We start from the raw sequence: 20122 nt of genomic DNA, 5'->3' as shown, positions 1-20122 counted from the left end.
GAGGATCTGGGCCTAAGTAACTTGTAAAGGTCACACAGCAAATTAGTGAAAGAGCTGGAAATAGAATTCAGTTTTCCTGTCAGCTACTGCTCAGACCATTAGAATGTGATGTAGCTGTTTGCACAAATTGGACAAATGCATGTACAAGCAGGTAGTTAGGCATATGCAGATAAGGGCACTCATTTTAGGCTATGCAAGTGAACATTCATGTCCAAGAATGTGAATATTAAATATCTGCTGATGTTTCCTAGAAAACCGCATAAAACATTCTATTTAGAAATAATTCTGCTTGTGAATATAATAGGGACGTTTCCATGAAAATAGGATCTTTATTATTTGAGAATGAATTTGCTCCTGTTGTTTGTTCTTCACCTGAAGACATACTCTTCTGTCTTTGATGTCATTATGCTCTCCAGAGTGCTTAATTATGATCGCACAACTAGAGCTAGATCTTTGGTGGAGTGGCATGTTCAGATGAACTACTAGAATACCAATATGAAGATCCTTAAGTTGCTATTTTATTTCCAATGTACTTTAAAAAAAAATAAAGATCAGACAACTGCTCCGTTGTTCCAATAAAAACTTCTAATTTACCCTAAATCTGTTGTCTTGTCATTGAAAGGGGAAGATCCACCAATAGCTCCCACCCTCTCTCTCTTTTTTTAAAAGAGATATGCTATTATTGAGACTTAAAATATCCATTCCTGACTGCATTTCCCCAACAATATGCCTAATGGAAAGGATTGACTCACACCGATTCAGTTCATTTACCAGGCCAGATGCTAATTTGATGTAAATCAGCATAGTCCTGTTGATTTCAATGCTGTGAGAATGTTAAGTATTAATGGTGTTTTCTGTGAAATAAGTTAGAACAGCAGCTCTCAACCAGGAGTCCGCGGACCCCTGTGGGGCCATGAGCAGGTTTCAGGGGATCCGTGAGCCCCAAACTCTGGTGCCCTGGGGGCAGAAGCCCTGAGATCAGGGGCAGAGGTGGAATGGGGGGCATTGCCCCCCACACTGCAGTGCCAGCTCCACACACCCCACCTCCTCCTCTCCCCTCCCCTCCATCCTCCCTCCTCCGCAGGCCCAGACCCCTGGCCAGGTCGGAAGCAGGAGCCAGGCAGGGCAGGGTGGGGCAGCTGCTCTGGCTGGTGCCATCGGGTGGGCAGCCACTGTGCTCCCTATCTCCTCTTCCTGCGGCTGGTATCTGGGTCTGTGGGTGCTCCTAATCTCCCAGCCCCCTTTGACTGCTCGCACAGCCAGTAAGAGCTGCCCAGCTGAGTGGACCCAGCTCCAGGGCTCTCAGAGCCCCTGGGGAACAGCAACTGCAATCTCCTGGCACACAGCCCCTAACTACCCCATCCCTGCACCCTGAGCTACACCCCTTGCTGCACACAGCCCCTAACTACCACCCTCTCTGCACCCTTACCTACCCCCTGCCTGCTTCCCTCACTGCACACAGCCTCTAGCTACCTCCCTCCCTGCACCCTGAGCTACACCCCTTACTGCACAAAGCCACTGGCTACCCCCTCGATGCACCCCTTGCTGCAAACAGCCCTTAGCTACCCCCACCCTGCACCCCTCGCTACACCCATCACTGCACACAGCCCCTAGCTACCCCCTGCCTGAACCCTGACCTACCCCCTCCCTGCACACAGCCTCTAGCTACCTTCTCCCTGCACCCTGAGCTACACCCCTCACTGCACACAGCTCTAAGCTACCCTCTCCCTGTACCCTGAGTGGTTTTCAAACTTTGTGAGCTGAGCCCCCACCCCTTGAGTTAAAATTTTTGTTGTGTAGTTCCCCTCTCCCAACCCAGACTGGCTGGGTGTTCTGCTGCCTGATTCTCTTCTCACATACACCAGCTATTCACCTGCATAACTACATTGACTTCAACAGAATTACTCCAGATTAATACCCCTGTATGTCTACACATCCTGCAGCAGCAAGGCTCCCAGCCCAGGTTGACAGACTTGGGCTCATGGGTCTTGGGCTGGAGCTCATGCTCTGAAGTTAGAGAGGGAGGTGGGCTTCAGAGCACGAGTTACAACTCCAAAGCACTGTCTACACAGCTACTTTTATCACAGTAGTGCGAGCCCAAGTCTGTCCACCTGGGCTGGGTAGAAAAAAGATTTTACTTTCCAGTTGGAAATGTAATCCATGCCAGCCACCAGGGGGCAACCTTACACTGTCTCTGGACTGGTTTAGTAGCCCTGTTAGTCTGTATCAGCAGAAAGAACAAGTACTTGTGGCACCTTAGAGACTAACAAATTTATTTGAACATAAGCTTTCGTGGGCTAAAGCCCACTTCATCAGATACATGCAGTGGAAAATACAGTAGGTATATATATACATACATATATACACACACATACACAGAGAACATGAAAAAATGGGGGTTGCCATATCAACTCTCAATAGAGCAATCGATTAAGGTGGACCTATTATCAGGAGGGAAAAAAAACTTTTGTAGTGATAATCAGGATGGCCCATTTCAAACAGCTGACAAGAAGGTGTGAGTAACAGTAGGGGGAAAATTAGCATGGAGATGAACTAAAATTCTCAGTGACTTTTCAGATCTTCTTGGGTCTTATTTATTATCATTTATTTGTATTACAGTCTAAGTGGACTAGGATTTAAAGATGTGATGTCACCAAGCATTGGCTAACATATCTTAATCAATATGTTTGAGAACTCTAATGTAGTCAAGGTGGTACATATAGTTTAACGTGCTAAACTGGTTGAGTTAAAGCCAATGCTTCCCTCTAGGCGGTAACTCAACCAGTTTAGCACACAATAAAAGTTGTGTCTTGTCCACATTAGATTTGTCAATTGTGTTAGTTGGAACTCTAACAGTACATCTTTTGTCCTAGTTTAGACAAGGCCCAAGAGGTGTTTCTTTGTTATCTTTCCAATGAAATGTTGTGTTTCAATTTTTTATAGGAGTAAAAAAAATGAAAGGAGTAAAAGCAAACAATACATTGCAGGTAATGAGGCTGAGATAGGGGTTTGATGGGGATGCAGTGGCAATTTTTTTGCAAATTCAAACAAAGGCAGAAAGTTCCTTCTGTAGCAGGACTCTGTGAAACTGAAAACCATAGCAGTAAGAAATAGCTCTGAAATGAATCATAATGACTGAAATGAACAAAACTTAAAACCCCAAGTGGGTGGGGAGTGTGATCTCATGGTTAGAGCCGCACACTGGAAGTCAGAATTCTTAGTTTTGTTTGCATCTCTGGCACTGACTCACTGCATGAGCATGACCTCAGTCAAGGCATTTAATCTCTTTGTATATCAGTTTACTCAGCATTAAAATAAGGACAGTGCATATTGAAGTTTTAGAAGTGTTGTGACACTTCATGAATGAATGTTCATAAAACACTTTGGAACCACGGATGAAGGTATTATTAAAGTGCAAAGTGTTACTAATTATTATTAAGTTCCTGTGTTGGGAAATACCCCCCCCCCCCAAAAAAGTGCACATTTACTTAATGAAGTTGTGATAGTGTGAATCAGGGGAGAATCTCGTGTATCTTCTGCTAGTCTTCTAACTCTTCAACCTAGATCTAAAGATTTTGTAAAAATAATGTTTGTTCAAATCTAACACAGATCAATAGCTCCTCCAACTGGATGCCCTCTGATGGCTGCTTGGTACCCTACGTAAAATGAGTTGGTGGTCTGAGTACAATTTCTGGCAGCTAGATGTTCACATCACAGAACACATAATCACAGCTAGCAGCCTTGTTGACAGTTTCAGCAGAGGTCAAGGGCTGCATGGGCCTGGAAACTGAATTACGATCTCACACTCAGAGATGATCCCTGAAGGCAGGGCAGATTGTGGCGCATTGACTGGTTGATCTGAAGAACACTGAATTACCACAAGTTACACTGATTTAACTTAAATCAGGTTAGTTAAAAGGATGCAACTTCTGTGCGTGGTCTCTCTTACATCAGTTTAGAACTGGTTACATTGGTTTAGCTGGATCTGTAAATTTTCTGATGCATGCCAGACTGATATAAACCAGGCTTAAGCTAACACAAGAGCATCCACACAGAACCACACCAGTTTAACTAAATCAGTATAAAATCATACCATCATTTAAGCGTGTACAACTCGGCTTATGGATCAGTCTGAGCCTGCAAGCATATCAATATGGTACCTTCCTGAGTACTAAAACATCATTTAAAAATTAATTTAAAATGTTGTGCATCTATCTATATTTCCATCATAAGGGAATGTCGGCTCACAAACTCCTTGATTTTGGCCTGTGCTTGTTTCTGAGACAGTCAGCTAAATCAGTCTATTTTCTTGCACACTTTATCACCAAGGTGTAGCCTGCCAGCAGCTATCATCCCCTGTGACACACCTTAGAGAAGTGGTGGGCAACCTGCGGCCCATCAGGGTAATCCGCTGACGGGCCATGAGAGAGTTTGTTTACATTGACTGTCTGCAGGCATGGCTGCCTGCAGCTCCCAGTGGCCACCATTCCCGGCCAATGGGAGCTGTGGGAAGTGGCGGCCAACACGTCCTTGCGGCCTGTGTTGCTTCCCGCAGCTCCCATTGGCCGGGAACGGCGAACTGCAGCCACTGAGAGCAGCGGGCAGCCATGCTTGCAATCGGTCAGTGTAAACAAACTGTCTCGTGGCCCGCCAGTGGATTACCCTGACGGGCTGCATGCGACCCACGGGCTGCCCACCACTGCCTTACAGGTTCTCTGTCAGATCTGTTGCCACTTTTATATAGTAAAATCCCTAACTTCTAAAACAGATAAATCAACCAGACGTGGAATCAATAGTAATACTTTAGTAATAGTAATACATGTGGGCTGCTGTTCCCCAGGTTGGCAGAAAAAGGAACAATTTGGTTATGGTGCACTCAGTTGAAGAGCAGAGGAGTGCTTTGTATTACTCAATAAGATCTCCTCTGGCTGATTAGGGAGAGGTATTTTGTGGGCACCAGTAGGCCTCCTTGCCTCTCTTCCTTGGTCACATTTCTCTCTCTCTGCATGTGCATGAGAAATAAAAAGAACAAATTCTGAAGTCCTTACTGAGAAAAACCTCCAGCTGACTTCAATGGTTATTAAAGTCAAAAGAAAAGGAGTACTTGTGGCACCTTAGAGACTAACCAATTTATTTGAGCATAAGCTTTCGTGAGCTACAGCTCACGAAAGCTTATGCTCAGATAAATTGGTTAGTCTCTAAGGTGCCACAAGTACTCCTTTTCTTTTTGCAAATACAGACTAACACGGCTGTTACTCTGAAACCTATTAAAGTCAAGTAACTAATAAGCAAAAACAGATTAAAGATGTCACCATTTGATCTCCAAATTGTTCATTGTACTACTCAACTCTACAGAGATATAACCTTACTGTAAGGCCTTCCTTGCTCCAAAGGCCTTACAATGTAAGACATAAATTGTCATCTCATGTATTGTAAGTAAAAGAGAGTGGGAGATAACTGGCAAAGTAAATGAGGTAGGAAGGATTCTGATGTAACAGGGTACCCTCCTTTACTGAGTGGAATTGTATCTTGATAAGATGTGGGTTAGAAAAACTGAACTAAGTACAGGTCGGCAGGTGAAATAGTGATACAAACTAAGCTCAGGTGCATATGAAACCAAACCACATATTATGCAACTTTCACAACACACGAAATATGCTAGTGCATCAGAAAACAGCCTGAGGAAGCCACTGCTGAATGCTTGACTAGCAAAATATGTGAGAATCTAAAGTATCCAGCTCAACCCTAAAATGCACCACCCACTCAGGACACCAGATGCACATTCAGCCAGCCTGAGTAACAGGGCCATTAACATTGTGCAACTCAGTCAGCAAGTATTTGCCTAGCAGAGACCAGTTTAAACATTAAAGCAGGACCAGCTCCTGCAAGGTCCTGAGAGCCCTTGACTCCCATTGATGTCTGTGGAAGTTCAGAATTGGGCTCCAGGATTGGGGTAGCTTATCGAATGTACAGCATTGGGCACAGGGGCATGTACTGAACTACTGAAATATGTGTCTGGAAGATTGTGGGGGGCAGGTCTACCAACCCTGTCATTGTCCATGAGGTCACGGATTTCCTAAGGGTGAAAGGAGCCTGAACTCCCCTTGGCCCGTGAGAGCAGGATTTGGCCTGAGGCGGGGAATGGGAGTAGGGAACAAGGGGAAGGCATCCCTGTTTCTTGAAGATGGGAGGGTGTTTCTGTTGGCTGTTTTGCCCCCAGGCTGTGGGCCGGTGAGAGGAGGGGCACACTGGTGAGCGATAACCACCCAGGACTAGAAAGGGGGCTGTGCATGTGGCTGCCGTCCATGGAGACCCGTCGCCTGGGGCACAGCACAGGCTGGGCTGGGCTGGGGAACTTCTCAGCGGGCCAGGGGAGCGCGGAAGATGGAGGCTGGAGCCCTACGCGCCACTCAGCGCGGCCACGTGAACAGCGCCCGCGAGGAAGCCGAGCGGTGGTCCTGGGGCCAGCACTGGCCCGGGCTCTCACCCCGCTTGCGCGAGGCCACGGCCGGGCCTGGGTCTGGCTCCCCCGAAGCTTTCTCCAGAGGCGTCTCTGGGTGGCGCCGTGGAAACTGAAAGCAAAAGAGATGAAGGGGCCAAGCCGCAGCCAGGAGCGGGCGTGGGCCTGACTCCTCCCTCCGGCGGCTACGCTTCCCTCAGCAGCAGCAGCAGCTGCTGCGGCGGCGGGCGGGCTGAGCCACCCCAGATGGACCTGGCTGCGGCCCCGGCTGAGGCACGATAGGCGGCTCCGGCTTGGAGCCTCCCTGCGGGCGAGGGCGGGCGGGCTGGGACATGACTCTGGGCGCTCCTCGGCCCCCGGCTCCGCGCGGCAGACGCAGCCAGCAGGAAGTTTGCCCGGGTGCAGCGGCGGCCGGGCTCCTGGCAGCGCCGCGCTCCCCCCATGCACACGCACAGCCCCCGGCTCCGCAGCGGTGCCCAGGAGGCGCCCCGCACCGGCCCCACCATGGACTCTAGCTGGGAACGGCAGAGCAGCCCGGAGCTGGGCAGGGACAAGCGGCTGAGCGTCGGGGAGCTACGCTTGTTCTTCGAGGCTCACTGCGCCGCTGCCGCACGGGAGCTGCCGGACCTGGCCAAGAGGAGCTGCAGCCCCCGCAACGGGCTGCTGCCGCCGGTCATCCCGCAACTGACCGTCACCCCCGAGGAAAGCGAGGAGGCGCAGGGCAGCCCCAAAGGGCCCCCGACGGACCCGGAGAGCGGCTGGCTGGGGACGGGCAGCTCACTGCACCTGCTGCAGTCCCGCCGGCTCTCCAACTCCTCGCTGTCCTCCACGGGCTCCTCGTCCGTCTTCGAGGACTCCGAGGACGACCTGCTGAGCGACACGGAGGGTAGGAGCCAGGGCATCGTGCAACTGGAGCACGGGGAGGACACCAACCAGGTAGGCCCACCCCAGCGGTAGACTAAGGGCTGCCCTTGCACAGAACGCTACGCGGAGCCGAGTGACCCACCCTGGACAGCCCGCTGCTTCCCACGTGCCCGCGGGTCCAGATGCCGCCAGCGAGCCGCGCCGCTGATCTGGAAGCGGCGCCTCCTGGCGGTGCTGGAGAACAAGTGCTATGTGCCTGGGCTGGGGATATAGTAGCAGGGGATGGATACCCTGGGGATGGGCGACCTTGTTGTGGGCTAGGCCTCCACTGCCCCTGCTGTACTTCTGGGGCTGGGTCTCCACCGGGCTGTCCATCTGGCACGTTTCACCAGCACTACGTTAATTTAAAATGAAGGCTGTTAAAATGAAAACAGGGCTGCCCTAATCTAAGCCAAAGGGCTCTTTGTTGCATAAGTGCCTGCGATATCAGGCTCTCAGCTCCACTGTACTCCGTGGTAAACACCAACTTGATAACACAGTCCTCCAACAACATCCAGTCACTGGTCAGCTCATGTGAGCTCAAGTTACTTCCCCTCAGTTACTCCTGTTCCTGTATTGCTGTGCTGCAAACAGCAGCATATCATGCCTGTGGACGTGGAGAAATACACAATTCAACCTATGCTTCCAGTCCCGTGGTCTCGGAATGTGCATGGGAGTCATTGAGCACTCATCAGACTGGTGTTTTAAGCAAGGCTTCAGTGACCTAACTAAAAGAAAGCTGCTATTTCCCCTTACTCAATCACATAAACTCTGTGAAAAATCCAGCATGCTGATCAGTGATAATGCTGCATGATTCTCTGTGTTACATTGCTGGGGAACTGAGGCTCTTGAAACCCAGCCAAGTGCTGCCACTGTTTCTCTTCTTGTTATGAAATTACCACCAACCTATTAAGATTTTTTTTCAAATTGTTTTGGCATTTTTTGATCACAGGCATTTTTCACTCTCTCTTGTTGGATTTTAAAAATAACATTTTTTCCAGGCATTTACCAGCAGGTATTTCTGCCTCTCCTACTCCCTCAGTCTCTGGTTGTCAGTTTTTGAGCTACTTTGTGCTGTGATCTTGACAGAAAATTGGGAGGAGCTTGGAATTATTAGCGTGCATACTTTTGTCCATTTTGGCAGTAATACATTTTTCCCAGTAAATCCCTTATGTAATTTGGCAGCTGCTCTTACATATAAAGGGCAGTTTTGAAGACATGCAGTTGAGTTGTTTTTCATAGTGGTAATACATATTTTACTTGGTGTTTATAACAACTCTCTGGGTGCCTTGAAACTGAAATGTTTCCTTAGCAAATTGCCCCATCTACCATTCTTGAGACCAACCAATATTTTATTATTATAGGGTAGTTTATGACTACAGGGTCACTCACAGTGAATTGAATCAGGAAAAACAGTGTATATTTTGAAACAAGATAAAAAATAAGTGACAGTATTGTAGGTAATTCTTCCAGCTGGGTTGTTCTCCTGAGAGTTTTAGGATTAGTAAATTAGAGGAAGTATGGTTGAGTGGCTAAAGTACCGGTCAGGGAATTATACAACCTTGGTTCTATTCCCATAGACGTGCTTTGTCACCTTAATTGACTTTTCTGTGCCTCGGTTTCCCCATTATGTAAGATAATATCCTGTGTAAGGGTTTTGCAAGGTTTAATTAATTAATATTAATAAAGTTATGATCCTCAGATGGAATCCCCCGCAGAAGGGCAAACTATTATTATTACAACAACATTAATGTTATTTTTATAAATATCTGTGGCCCATGACATTTGACTTTGAGTTAAAGAATAATAGAAATTAAAGATGGGGGGTGGAATATTAGATCATCTAGTTCATTCCTGTCTGCTGTTGCAGGCGGTGAGTGGGTATGATGATGGAACACTGTTAGCTCTGAATACCCAGCATTGAGAGCTGTGGGCTGGATGTGTGGTTAATAGAGAGCAGAGATTCACTGATAGCACTTTATCAATACAAAGAACCTGATGCCATCCATGCTGGCCCCAGGCTAACTTGCCTCCTGAGAATAGTCTGAAGCAAAACTATCTTCCAAGCCAGGTGTCCTGTTGGATGCAGTTTGGTCCAGGTCCATTGAGCACCACTGAGGTCAGTGGTAAACCTCTCATTGACTTCAAGGTACCTGTATGCAGTATCAGGCCCTAAATCATTAGTCAGAACAACTTACTACCCTGCATACTACATTTTAAAAACATGGTACACAAGTGTATGTTTTGGATATAAGCTGTGTTACCCATTTAAAATCCTATTAAGTTTGTTAGCACTATTTAAATCTGGACAGGGTTCAGAGAAAGCACTACGTCTAATTACAAATAAAAGTAAATAATTAAAGAATACTAACTAATGGGGAAAAAAGTGTTTAAATAAATAGAAAAGGAGTACTTGTGGCACCTTAGAGACTAACAAATTTATTTGAGCATAAGCTTTGGTGAGCTTTCACTGAATGCATCCGATGAAGTGAGCTGTAGCTCACAAAAGCTTATGCTCAAATAAATTTGTTAGTCTCTAAGGTGCCACAAGTACTCCTTTTCTTTTTGCGAATACAGACTAACATGGCTGCTACTCTGAAACCTGTCTTTAAACAAATAGAAAGCAGCCGTCTTAAATGTTTTGAGCTATTGTAGGATGGAGAGAGACAGCATCCATTCGAGTGCATGGGAAATCAGGGACTTTCCAAGTATTAGGATAAGTTCTGTTTCTTTAAAATGTTTTTGCAGACCTGCCAAGTGTCGTGCATTCCCACAGAACAGGTAAAAAGTCACACATTTTTGATGAGAGATACCCTACCCACATGCAAGAGCCTGTAGCTTAGGGAAAGGTGTACTGAGCTACTAATCCAAGAGCCCATGCATTCTAATCCAAGCTCCTCTTATGATTGGGTTTAATACTACTTTGCACCCCTCATTAACCAATACCTCATTACTCCTACATTAGGGGAGACAACCCATTTTACAGATAAGTGTGAGCCTAGACAAGCTCTTTTTAGGCAAAGCTACAAATAAAATCCTGGACTCTATTTTGACAGACCCAAGGCTTATTAGCTTTTCCACACTGCCTTTCAATTTCAGGTGAATTGGGCCAAATTGTGTGTCTGTCTAGCCAATCCTAAAACAGTGGCTATTTCTGCACTGCAGCTGAGAGGTGTAATTCCCAGCTTGGGAAGATGTACACATGCTAGTTTGCTAAAAGTAGCATTGTGGCACAGGTGGGGGCTCAGGCTATTAGCCAGAGTACAATCCAGTCGGAAATACTAGGTACATATTTGGGCAGCTAACCCATGCTGTCAACTACATGCTATTTTTAGTACACTAGTTGGAGCAGAACTAGCACATGTACATCTTCCTGAGCTGGGAATTGCATCTCACAGCTGCAGTGGAGATGTAACCAGTGTGGTTGGACCACCTCTAACGGTTTGAGTCTGCTACTGCCTGCATGCATTTAATGTGCATTATTGTCCTTTTAGTTCAAATGGTTAAAGTGCATGCTTGTTGATCCCAGGTTGATCCTGGTAGAATGACCCTTTTGGGTCATATAATACTTCCTATAGTCTCTTTCATCACTAGACCACACTCTGCTCGCAGGGCCAGGAATCCTGATAGCCAACACTCCAATGCTAGTGCACAAATAGTTGTGAACCAGTAAGTAAATAGAAAATGTGTGAAAAGTGTGTGTTGTGTCCTTTTATGGCCTATTCTTTATAGAGAAAAATAATGATTCCCCCTACTCCTCACAGCAGAATTGGTAGAGTTCTGTGTTGTGTATCTCAAGGTTGTGGGTTCAAGGCTGGCTTGTGATTCATGGGGTGAAATACATGCAAGTTAGTGGGAGGACCTCAAGATAACAGGTGAAATGACTTTATTTTGCCAAGCCTTATAGTTAGAGGTGAGTTTGGATGTTAATACGTGGTAGCGTGGCTTGACCTGGCTAACGCCTTTGGGTCCATGCCCCACCACCACATCTTTGCCATGCTCCAGGAATTTGGGATGCCAGAGAACTTCCTTCGTGTGATCCGAGAGGTGTACGAGGGATGCAGCACCACCATTCACTCGGTCGAAGGGGAGACCGCCAAGATCCCGATCCGGAGTGGAGTTAAGCAGGGCTGTCCCCTCAGCCCCATTGTCTTTAACCTCGCCATGGAGCCGTTGCTGCGAGCGATCTCCAATGGCACAGATGGCTTCAACCTCCACGGTGAGAGGATGAGCGTCCTGGCTTACGTGGATGACCTGGTCCTGACTGCGGACGACCCAGAGAACCTCCAATGTATGCTAGATGCCACCAGTTGAGCTGCCAATTGGATGGGGCTCTGCTTCAATGCAAAGAAGTGCGCAACTCTCCACATCGACAGCATCAAAAGGGATTCAGTGCAGACGACAGGGTTCCAGATCCAGGGCGAACCTATCATCCCCCTGGCAGAGGGGCAGGCGTACCAGCACTTGGCACGCTGACGGGTTTCCGTGTCCGGCAGACACCCAAGGACACCATCCAGGAGATCTTGCAGGGTGCCGCCAAGATCGACGCCTGTCTGCTAGCATCGTGGCAGAAAATAAACGCCCTGAACACCTTCCTGATCCCCTGCATCTCGTTTGTCCTAAGGGGATCCGCCGTGGCGAAGGTACCCCTCAACAAGGCAGACAAGATCATCTGGCAGCTGGTGAAGAAGTGGCTGTTCCTTCCCCAGAGAGTCAGCAACCAGCTGGTCTACATCCCCCACAGGCATGGCGGTGCCAAAGTCCCCCGCATGGGCGACCTGTGTGACATCGCAGTGATCATCCACGCCTTCCGCCTGCTGACGTGTGCCGACTCCATGGTAAGGAACATCGTAGCAAACGCCCTCCATAACTCAACAAAGAAGCGGATCGGCAGAGCCCCCTTCAACCAAGACACCGCCACCTTCCTGAGCGGTTCCCTGGATGGCGAATTCGGACTGGACGGGCGTGACATCGCTTCACTGTGGTCCCGCGCTCGCAATGCCACGCATCGCCTGGGGAAGCACATCGGCTGCCGCTGAGAGTGGTGCAAGGAGCACCAGGAGCTGGGAGTTTTGGTGCTGCAGATCAGGTCCGACGACAACACCATCATCACCCCGAGCGCTAGGGGCATGCTGGAGAGGACCCTGAAGGCAGCCATCCATTCACTGTACATGGAAACCCTGAAGTGTAAACCGGACCAGGGTAAAGCCTTCGAACTGACCAGCAAGTGGGACGACAGCAACCACTTCCTTGCCGGGGGCGGCTTCACCCGTTTTGCCAACTGACGGTTCATCCACCATGCCCGGCTCAACTGCGTCCCACTCAACGGAGCTGTCCGCCATGGGAACCGAGACAAGCGTTGCAGGAAATGCGGCTACTCCAACGAGACCCTGCCCCATGTCCTGTGCAGCTGCAAGCCCCACTCCAGAGCCTGGCAGCTGTGCCACAATGCCATCCATAACCGCCTGGTGAAAGCCATCGCACCGCGCCTGGGGGAGGTCGCAGTGAACTGCGCCATCCCCGGTACTGACAGCCAGTTGCGACCTGACATGGTAGTCATTGATGAGGCCCAGAAAAAGATCATCCTTGTCGATGTCACGGTCTCCTTTGAGAACAGGACCCTGGCCTTCCGCGAAGCCCGAGCTCATAAGCTGGAAAAATACGCCCCCCTGGCCGACACCCTGAGAGCAAAGGGCTACGAGGTGCAGATGGTTGCCCTGATCGTTGGAGCCCTGGGTTCTTGGGACACACACCCCCCCCCCCCCCCCGCAACGAGCGTGTGCTGCAGGATCTGTGGGATTGGTTGACGCTACGCACGGCTCATGTGGTGCCTAATGGTCTCGGACACCATCCGATGGTCCAGGGACATATACATCGAACACATCACCGGTCACCGACAGTACCAGGAGGTGTGAGCTGGTACGACATCGTGCATCAACTATGGGAAAGGGACTGAGACTTTTTCCATTGGACCATATAAACTGGAACCATAAACTCACTGAACATTAAATCCCACCAAATGAGGGTAAATCCATCCTCATCATCGTATCCACTCATTATACTCCACACTTGAACATAGCCATTATATGAACAACATACCCCCATATCTCAATGTCTGTACTTTGACCCGTTAAACTTTTACCCCCAATCGGGGAGATTGCAGATTATGTATTCCTTATGCCACCTGTTCCTAAACTGAATTTCGCACCCCTTGATAATCTGTACCTTATTCCCTGATAACCAGAAACTTCTGTGCTTAAACACAGTACCGTTTTCTTTTTACTTCAACATCATCTTAATAAAATTATTACATTTATTTTTCGTTGTATTTAGTGTTGGTATTTTGGTTAATCTGAGCTGCCCTTTTAAGAACAGGGTGGGGCACATACCACAGGGTTTGTCTGAAGGAGATTAAAAGCAGTGCCTGGAGGAGATCTTGCTTGTGTGTGCAGAGGGAAGACTGTACCTGTTTAAGCACCAGAAAGGTCAGAACTCGATTTGTTGAACTTACCTTTCCAGAAAACAAGCTTCACCCTTGAAGGTGTAACCGCACTTACCCAGGGAGTGGGTGCCTCAGGGCAACTCTAATGAGCTTTAGAGCCTTTTTTGCCTGTAGGTCATCAGTTAGGAATTAAAAGTTGTTCCCATCTGATGGAGGTTTACTGGCCCCACCATGAGTGGAACTTGGTGGGTCTGAGTTTCAACTCCCACCTCCGAAACTCACCACCTCACTTTGTATTAATTGACAAACTGCAAAGAGCAGCATGGACCATGGAGACAGAATTATCCTTGTGATCCCTAGGGGAAGGTCCTCTGTGTCAGGATCAGGGCAGTGTCTGTGGGAAGCTTATTCTACTGCTGCCCTGTTAGCCAGACTTTGTAGCTCTGTACAATTTATTACATTTGCATAAAATGTTATACATGCAGCTGCACAGCTACTTGACAGCTATATTTTTTTGGTTAATTAAGTAATAGGTTTTAAAATAACCAACTATTAAAATACATGCTGGATCTTATCCTATGACAGCTATAAAAGTCTCTGCTTTCCCATGCATTCAGTTGGGGACTTACAGTTTCCCATTCCTACTTTGCTTCATGAGATAGAACATCCCTGTTGGGAAGTATATGTACAGTGGTAACTTCCACTGAGAGACCAGTCAAGCCACTCTCAGTCATGAGTCACAAGCATTTCTAAAAACCGCTCTCAAACAGAGATAAGGAAAAATAAATAGGTCAGGTTAGGACCTTCCTATTGGACAGTGTCCCTTTCAAGTGGTTTGCTCAGCAAGTAAGTGACGTGCTATAACGGCTGCTGCACCATGTTAGAGGAATGTGATTTACTAGGTAGAAATGTGCCAAATACACAAACCACAGATTCCTGTAACTGTAACCATGAGAACAGCTGACCGCCAGAAGGACACATTAGATTCTTGCCTGCAGTGATATTAGCCCAGAATTTTTTTGGGGATGGTAGGCTATTTAACCTATAGTTTATTTGTTTTGGCTGGTCCTTTCTCTCTCTCTCCCTTTTTCATCCTTAATAAAATATCTTAAAATAGATAAACATGTTTCATAATTAAGGACTAAAAGTATGAACAGTTTCAGCTCAGGAGATGATTACATAAACTAATCCAGTAGAGAAGAATTTTTATTTTTAAACTGAGATGGGAAGGGACCCTAAGGGGTTTATTTTATTTATTTATTTTTTACCTTGTGTGAACTTCATGCTATTCTAAAAGATGCTATATTGACAGTAACATCCTTTGTCCACAGTGAAGTCATCTCTTTGTCCACAGTCTAAGGGCACGTCTTCACTTGCAACGTTAAAGCGCTGCCATGACAGTGCTTTAACCTGGCTTGTGTGGTTGCGGTGCAGCGCTGGGAGAGAGCTCCCAGAGCTGGTGCACTGTCTACATTGCCACTTTACAGCACTGAAACTTGCAGCACTCAGGGGTGTGTTTTTTCACACCCCTGAGCGAGAAAGTTGCAGCACTGTAAAGTGCCAGTGTAGACAAGCCCTTAGTGTGACGTCAACAGCAGCAGTGCAAGCTTTCCCCCATCACCCTTTCAATGTGCCTCAACCCAGAGTTGGGTCTTTTAACATGAGGTTAGTTCCGTTTCCACAGCACACTTAAATGGTGTCCCCTGTACTGACATGCCAACAGCATGGGTGCTAAATGGTTCCAAGAATTAGATATGTTCATGGAGGACAGCTCCATCAATGGCTATTAGCCAAGATGGTCAGGGATGCAACCCCATGCTCTGGGTGTCCCTGACCTCTGTTTGCCAGAACCTGGGAGTGGACAACAAGGGATGGATCACTTGATGATTGCCTGTTCTGTTCATTCCCTCTGAAGCACCTGGTGTTGGCCACTGTCTGAAAACAGAATACTCGCTAGACGGACTATTGGTGAGACCCAGTATGGCTGTTTTTATATTCTTAATTTGTGGCCTCTTATTTGAGGACATTTGTCTAATAGGAACTGAACTAAGACTCAGTAACTCATTTCTGATAGTCTACTAAATACCCCTCAGTTCCATTAGCCTTTAGTTATTTCTGAGCTGGGGTGGATTTGAAGTTAAGACCTAGGAGTTAAGAGACCGTTTACCCCATCATTAGTCTCCTGAACCATTCAGTCTCCTGTTACGGTTTTTATTTTAAATATTTAAAAGGGCACAGTTCCTGCCTGGCCACGCAGGATGAACTGGGAGGAGCAGATGCAGTACTGTTGCGTAACTGTTCATGGAAAGATTGGGTGTTTGTGTTTTCTTCCTTGTACTTTCAATATGCCGTTGAAACCTGTTTGCAAGGTGTGGTGTATCTGGAGCATGGGGAGGAAAACAACAAGTCTGCATCATCAGGAGATGTATCAATGTTTAAGGAGGGGTCAGTTCTTAAAAAAAAAAAAAAAAAGCCTCTGGGCAGATCTCATTGGGATTGGTTAACAGTGGAGGTGGAGAATACTCATGAGAAGTGGTGCAATGCAACACCTATAACTAAAAGGAGTGCTGTCTAGTGGTTAGAGCAGTGGATTGGGAGCCAGGAACTCCTAGGTCTATTCTTGGTTCTCTCGCTGGCTCGCTCTGTGACCTTGAGCAAGTCATTTAATCGTCCAGTAATTCAGATCTAGCCATGGGGCCACAGAGAGAGAACAACTCTCTAGCCCACTGGTTAGGGCACCTGCCTGGGACGTGAGAGACCCTGGGTTCAGTCCCGCTGCTCTAATCTCTCTATTATTTTACCACAATGGAACAGCTTCAACAGGAGAGAGAGAGGGAGCCCCACATCAGAATATCCCATAGCTCAGTGATTAGTGCATCCTCCTGTGAAGACCCCCTATTCAAACCTTTAGCAGAGAGGGATAATTGAATCTGGGTCTCCCACATCCTAGATGAGTGCTGTAACCAATGGGCTAAGAGGTATAAGGAGGGCGCCACCACTATGAATGGTGTTTGAATGTGATTTGAGCTGGTAGGCTGCCTCTGCACATCTCTACAGGATCAGGCTGCTTGAGCAAGTTAGGTGGCCAGATGGCTGCCTTTCCGTGGTTTGTGCATTGCTCTGGGCTTAGGCAGGAAATAGGCATCTGAATGCCTCGGGAAGGCAGCAGTATGCATGTCCAGAGGTGGGAACTTTTACCAGGAAAATCTCAGTGCAGAGTGAGTTTAGATGCCTGCAGGATTTGATGAGAGCATTATGGCTCACAGTGGAGCCAGAACTGGGACGTAGGGACCTGAGTGCCTTCATGGATACAGTCTGCCATGTCCAGGGCTTCAGCTCCCTTAGCTAAGAGTCAGTCCCTTTGGAGTTTGCTTCCCATGTGTAATGGAGCGTGCATCCCCCTATGTCCTGGATCACTGCAAAAACTGCTCAGACTTTTCTTTTGGTGTCCGTTCCATGTAGCTTATTCAAGTCCCCTCCACCAACGCCTGTACAGTACAACAGTTCTAATACTTATGACCTTATCTGCCATTGGGCAGTTTTCTCTCCCCATGAACGCGTTCTGACTCTGCCCTCTCCCCTGGGAGCCTCCGGTGGACCTTCACTAAGTCCCCCCAGATCAATGAACATCCTGAGCCAGCATCCATGATCCCCCCCACCCTTAGATGCCTCCTTCCTGCCTTTATAGGGATAGTAGGCATTTCCCTTTTTAACCCTGCCCTTGAGAATCCCAGTCTATTCACCGAATTGTGCAAACCCTTATTCCATTTTGGATCAGTCCTCTTTTATATATCCTGGCCTTCCATGTTGATAGCATGCTATTCTCTGAAATAATTTCTTTCGCCTCCTCACTTTTCTTCTTGGGGCGTTTCAGTTTGCTACCCCTTCTCCCTGGCTCTGGGCCCCTTGGTGGCTGGACCTCTTTTCTGGGAAAGTCAGCTTCTAGGAACTCTTCAGAGAGTTAATTGCAGCCTCCAGGGTGTTGGGCTGGTGCTTCCTCACCCAGACTCTAGTATTCTCAGGGAGACTATGGAGAAATTGTTCTAGTATCACCAGGTCCATAATTTCCCCTACAGGTCAAATATCTGGCCCTAGTCAGTGGGTAGCCGAGTCTGTTAGCTTTTCTGCTTATCCCCTGGGTCATACCCCTTCAGCCCATCTAGTGGCCAAAAATTTCTGCTGGTACTTTTTGGTGGAGAGTTCCACCTGATCTAAAACAGCAGCCTTCATGACAGTCATAGTCACAGGCCAGTGATCAGAGTGCTGACCCAGCTCTTAGGATACTGCATCTGTCACACCATGGAAGTAAGCCAGGGCCCAAACTTGGTGACCTTGGTGCTTTTGAAATTAGTGACATTTATGTGTAATAACTAGGGATCACACATGATTTCACAGAGAAAGGGGCAGAGACAGAATGAACCAACCTGTCAGCCTGTTACATGGTGGAGCTCAGGTAGGGTAGATTTTGATTTCAGTTATTTGTGAGCAGCCCTTTTTACCCTTATCCTATCAACAGTGTCCCTTCTAAAAGGTACACAGCAGACAGAAAGGTATTGCGTGTTCATATAGTAACACATTTGGGGAGGGGGAGAACTTTTGATGAGCAGGAGTTAGTCTTCATCCTTTCATCTTGCATTTATCTACGAGCAGTAGAAACAACATAGTGAAGACTCTGGGCTAGCTACCCATCCAGTAACTTTCTAGTAATTTTATTCACCTGGTTTGTATATTGCTTCCTATGTAAAACTGATTTGTCCTGACACTAATGGGGAATGCTATTGGGATAAAACATGGAAAGCAGCTGCTTCTTTTTGCACAATAAACTGAACATTACAGTAGGGGCAGAATCTTCCCTTCCTACATCAAACACTGAAGAAACCCATCCTGGATACATCAGTTCTAGCCAACTACCTCGTGGTATCAAACCTTCTATTCCTGAGCAAGCTTATAGAGAAGCTAGCTGAAGGCCAACTGCAAGCTAATCTAACTGAAGCTGACACTGGAGACCCAGCAGAATCTGGATTCAGGCCATGATGGGGGACAGAAACTGCTTTAGTGGCACTGATTGATGATCTCCTGCTGTCAATGGATGGTGGATAGAAGTCCATTTTCATCTTCCTGGACCTCTGTGCAGCATTCAACACTGTTGAGGATAAAATACTGCTGTCTCACCTGAGAGAGGTGGCAGGGATCCAGGGGAATGCACTAAAATTGTTTACATCCTTCCGGAAGGATGTACCCAGCAGTGGTGATGGGAAGCTGCACCTCTACCACTAGTCCCCTTGCTTGCATTAGTCCCACAAGGATCAATTCTCTCTTCTGTCCTTTTCAACATCTAATATGTAGCCACTAGAGGAACTGGTCAGATGACATGGACTCAGATGTCAGCAACAGATAACACACTGCTCTACATATCCTTCACTGCCTACAACCTTACCCCTACCACCAAGATTCAGTGCTTGGATGAGATCAGTTCTCTGGTGAATAACAACTGGTTGAAGCTGAACCTGAGTAAGACTGAGGTGATGCTGGTAGGCAAAGCACTTTGAAGCGTTTGCAGCCATGGTACAGTCTCTGTTGGTGGAAGGGCAATAGAGTCCATAATTTAGGAGTGCTTCTGAGTTCCTCTCTGGTGCGAAGTGCTCACATAGTAGCATCTGTAAGAAATGCTTTCTGCCAACTCTTGAGGGCTAGGACACCCTGTCCTGCTTCGGTGGATGATGACCTGGTCTGAGTTATACATGTCTTTGTCACCTCCTGTCTGGCCTATAGCAATGTAAATATACCTGGGCATGAAGCCATCAGCCCTTAGGAAACTTCAGTTAGTACAGAATGCTGCAGCATCTTTCTCAGCAACACGCAGACTTGTCCTCCACTCTCCATGCTGGCTTCCCACAGCACACTGGGTCAAGGGCTCAGTCCTCGTTTTCAGGGCACTCAATGACCTGGATTCAGCAAATCTAAAAGATCTAAGGATTATCAAGGACAGCCTTGATAATAGGTAGTGCTACCAGCCTGCCTATAATAAAATAGACAGCTGGCTAGAATATGCTCAGTATCCTCTACATTTGGAATGTCCAATGGTCAGACCAGAACACTGGGAGTCTCAAGACTCCTAGGTTCTTTCCCCAACTCTGAAACTGACTCAGTGTATGCCTCAGGCCCATAATCTCTGTAAAATGGGTATGATAATCTTTAAATCACAGAGATGCTATGAACTTAATGAATGTACAGTGCTTTGCTGTTCCTTATATGATAGGCACAGGTGAGGCATTATTACTGGAGATCTTCTTTTCTTCTTCTACTTCACTTCAGAT

At 47.3% G+C, this 20122-nt stretch overlaps 1 protein-coding gene across 3 annotated transcripts in view; it reads left to right on the top strand.

Annotated features, from left to right (window-relative positions):
* Nucleotides 1-6769: 6769 nt before the first annotated feature.
* Nucleotides 6770-20122, top strand: part of ITPKA (inositol-trisphosphate 3-kinase A) — a 51935-nt gene continuing 38582 nt past the window's right edge. The window contains exon 1 of one of the 3 annotated variants that reach the window (XM_074957054.1): nucleotides 6770-7396. In XM_074957054.1, the coding sequence (XP_074813155.1) occupies nucleotides 6902-7396 (495 nt within the window). In that variant the 5' untranslated portion in view covers nucleotides 6770-6901. The remainder of the gene's footprint in view (nucleotides 7397-20122) is intronic. The other 2 variants (XM_074957053.1, XM_074957055.1) reach the window with 2 other exon arrangements.

Source organism: Natator depressus, chromosome 6 (assembly GCF_965152275.1).
Source record: "Natator depressus isolate rNatDep1 chromosome 6, rNatDep2.hap1, whole genome shotgun sequence".
In the NCBI taxonomy this organism is placed as follows: domain Eukaryota; kingdom Metazoa; phylum Chordata; order Testudines; family Cheloniidae; genus Natator; species Natator depressus.
This window is presented reverse-complemented; position numbering and strand designations above follow the sequence as displayed.